The sequence below is a fragment of the Euprymna scolopes genome, chromosome 4 (assembly GCF_053919585.1).
Source record: "Euprymna scolopes isolate OS-2025 chromosome 4, ASM5391958v1, whole genome shotgun sequence".
NCBI lineage: Eukaryota > Metazoa > Mollusca > Cephalopoda > Sepiida > Sepiolidae > Euprymna > Euprymna scolopes.
In genome coordinates this window covers 124006779-124009901 of record NC_136485.1, presented here as the reverse complement: position 1 = coordinate 124009901, position 3123 = coordinate 124006779, and the positions used below count along the sequence as shown (strand labels likewise).

The following is a 3123-nucleotide window of genomic DNA, read 5'->3' as shown; positions in this document are numbered from 1 at the left end:
AAGTATATATTAATAATAAAGAAATAAATAAAACATAAAACCAATACTGTAAAAAGCTGCATAAATAGATAAACAAGCAAATAAATAATGTTCGAATTTTTTTTCATATTAATTATTTTATGTCTTTTTAATTTTGTTTTTTTTAAATCTGCGACGTTAGTTCAATTCTAATGACTGTTCATGCTGAAGTTTTTTAAATTTTTTTCCTTCGCTTAGATCCAAGCTGAGGCGTGTTCAGTTATGATTTTAAGTCGATTAGGGGCAGCTTTCAGCTTCTGGCTCGTTATTCCCAGTTTTGTAAGAAGCGAAATGACTGAGTGGCCCAGAAACCCACGACACCCAACCTCAATAGGAATTACAAAACATTTCCAATTCTTTTCTATGCAATCGGCGCGTAGTGATTCGTAACGATTTTTCTTTCGTTCATGTGCGTCTTCTGCATTCTCCTCCCAGGGGACGGTCAATTCTATCACGAGGACACTCTTTTTTGTGTCAGACCATCCTACAATGTCTGGTCGTTTTTCCATTTGGATTATGTGGGCTGGAAATTGTAAAGACGTAAACAGATCCGCTGAAATTTTCCAGTCATTAGCTCCATTCAACAGCTTCACTTCAGAATTTTTCCTCCTCACAGGACATTCATCTTCTTTGTGAAACTGGATCGTGGGTTGCTGGTATACCCCCATAATTTTAGATTGGTCGCATTAGGCAGAAGATCATACGTAGAACGAAGAAGAAATGATATCGCCAATGGTTCCATCGCAATTAATGATTTCCATGATAACTTAATTGGTTCGATATCATTCCATTTTGTCCATGCACACTGTTTGGCCTGAGCGACAGCAACGGCTGTTCTTTAGTCCTCCTCAAACACCCTGACCTCTTCGAGCACCATATCTCTTTTTTCCTTTGGACCCTCTTTAGCGAATATTTTGTTAGTCGTACTGCCTAGACCAGCTCTGTTGGACTGAGTGACGCCCATTATATCCTTTATTCGTAGGCTACATTCCGCCTCCTGAGTGGTCTTACTGGCCGACCATTTTGTCCCTGATCTTATTTCTGGGTGTATTTTTTTAATGATCTCGTCGGCTGAGTCCCTCATCATCATCATATGGAGCCTCACTTTTCCAACTTTGAACCTCCATTTGGGAGGATATTGGCAGCTGTAGGTTTCCAGTATTAGTTTATAGGCCTACTTTCGAAAAGTAAGGAGGAACTCCAAGCCACTTGCGCAGGTTTGTGTTATACATCTGTTGAATGCGTTCAACGCGAGATAGTGCAATTTCATATATTTGTAAAGGCCATAACAGGCGTGGTAGTAGACCATGTTGGTAACACGAAGCCTTCATCCTTCCGGGTAGATTTGTCTTTTCAATTGACTTAAGACCCTTTGAAGTTACTTTTTGGATTTCTATACCACGATGTCGATCAGTCAAGGGGATTGAGTAAATGCGGCCAAGGCTTGTAACCGGAATCGCCCTAACAGTTGGGATCGTATCACTCCCAATTTTGAAATGGATATTCCTAACATATCGTTTGACTAACGAAAGGCTTCGACTTTTCTTTGGTTTAACCTTCATCCTCGCCCATGTAAAAAAGGTGATGGTATTTTTTCAGAAGTGCATCGGCATCATTTTTGGATGGGACAAGAATAGTGATGTCATCCATAAAAGCTCGGGATGGAGGAAGATTCAGTTGCTCGGAAGTCATCACTCCTTTTGATGTGTTTGCCAGACCATAGCTAGAACGAAAAGAAGTGGGGAGATCACACACCCCATCATAATACCGATCTCGAGTGCCTGCCATTTTGTGGTATAGTTATTTACAGTGAATTTCATGAAGGCTGAGTTAAAATATTTCATAATAATTTCGCTCACCTTCTTCGGGAAGTTAAAGAATTCAAGAGCCATTCGGATTAATTGGTGCGGAACTGATCCATATGCATTTGCAAGATCCAGCCAAATTACATGAAATCCCGCTTTATCTTTTTTGGCCGATATTAATGAATTCCAGATCATTTGTGAATGCTCCAGACATCCGGGGAAACCAGGTATTCCGGCCTTCTGGACAGATGTGCTTATATACTGGTTGCTCATCAGGAAGTTTGTCATACGACGAGCAAGAACTCCGAAAAATATTTTCCCCTCTACATTTAGGAGGGAAATAGGGCGAAAATTTGTGATCCCTTTCGATTGCATCTCCTTTGGTATCCAAATGCCATCAGCCAGACCCCACTCCTGTGGTACAATACCCTGCCTCCAAACTTGCCGCATGAGGACAGTTAGTCTCTTGAGGACGCCTGGGCAATTTTTATATAGCTTGTACGATATTCCATTTATACCTGGGGAGCTACCAGCACGAGCCTTATTGACGAAGTCTCGGACTTCTCTCAGTTCTATTCTGTCATCCTTAAACGTTACCACTGGGTCTTTGGGTTTTGGTAAGTCTTTTAGATGGGGCATTTGGGATACTGTTTAATTCATCAGAATATGTCAGCTTCAAATGACTTTCGAGTTCCTCCCTCGGTACATCTAGTTTACCACTCTTTGACTCTATGAAGAGTTTCTTTGCGAAAGCATAAGGATTTTTGTAGAATTTCTTCCGTGCCAGGCGTTTCTTTTTTCGATGTTTTCTTTGATTCTCAGCTCTAGATATTGCCAAAATCTTCTTTTGTATATTGTCAATGATATTTTGAATTTCCAACTTTTCATGGACAGGGGCAGCTTTTAAACGGCGCCTCAGCATTCTCTGCTCAGATCTTAGCTTTCCTTTCTGAGCCTGCCGTCTATTTGGTCGCTGTTCTTTTTTATCTGTATGTGCTGCTACACCAACCCACTCCATACAGACGTCATATGTGATCTTACTGAATGCTGTAATTTGTTGATCAATAGGGCCCTTAAGGTGGGTGGCGAGTAAAAACGAGAGCTCCTGATCTAAACTCTTCCACGTAGCTGTTTGACTACCCTTTGGCCACTGAATTCTTGGCTTACGTGGAAAGTCTCCAGGCCGTTGTCGCTCAACAATGGGCTCCTGAATGCTGTGGGGTTGTTCCTGATTCATAAGCCCATCAGTCGATTTACATTCTCCAAGAGAAGAATTACGTTGCTTGCACCAGCGTGCCTT

General features: G+C 41.3%; 1 protein-coding gene across 1 annotated transcript; it reads right to left on the bottom strand.

Annotated features, from left to right (window-relative positions):
• Window positions 1-212: 212 nt before the first annotated feature.
• On the bottom strand, window positions 213-686 carry LOC145271946 (uncharacterized). Its single transcript, XM_080127017.1, has one exon. The coding sequence runs from the start codon at window positions 684-686 to the stop codon at window positions 213-215; it is 474 nt and encodes a 157-aa protein (XP_079983143.1).
• Window positions 687-3123: the final 2437 nt, after the last annotated feature.

Bases quoted from the DNA above. Each gene is read 5' to 3' on its own strand.
- LOC145271946 (XM_080127017.1), bottom strand. From the start codon at position 686: ATGGGGGTATACCAGCAACCCACGATCCAGTTTCACAAAGAAGATGAA.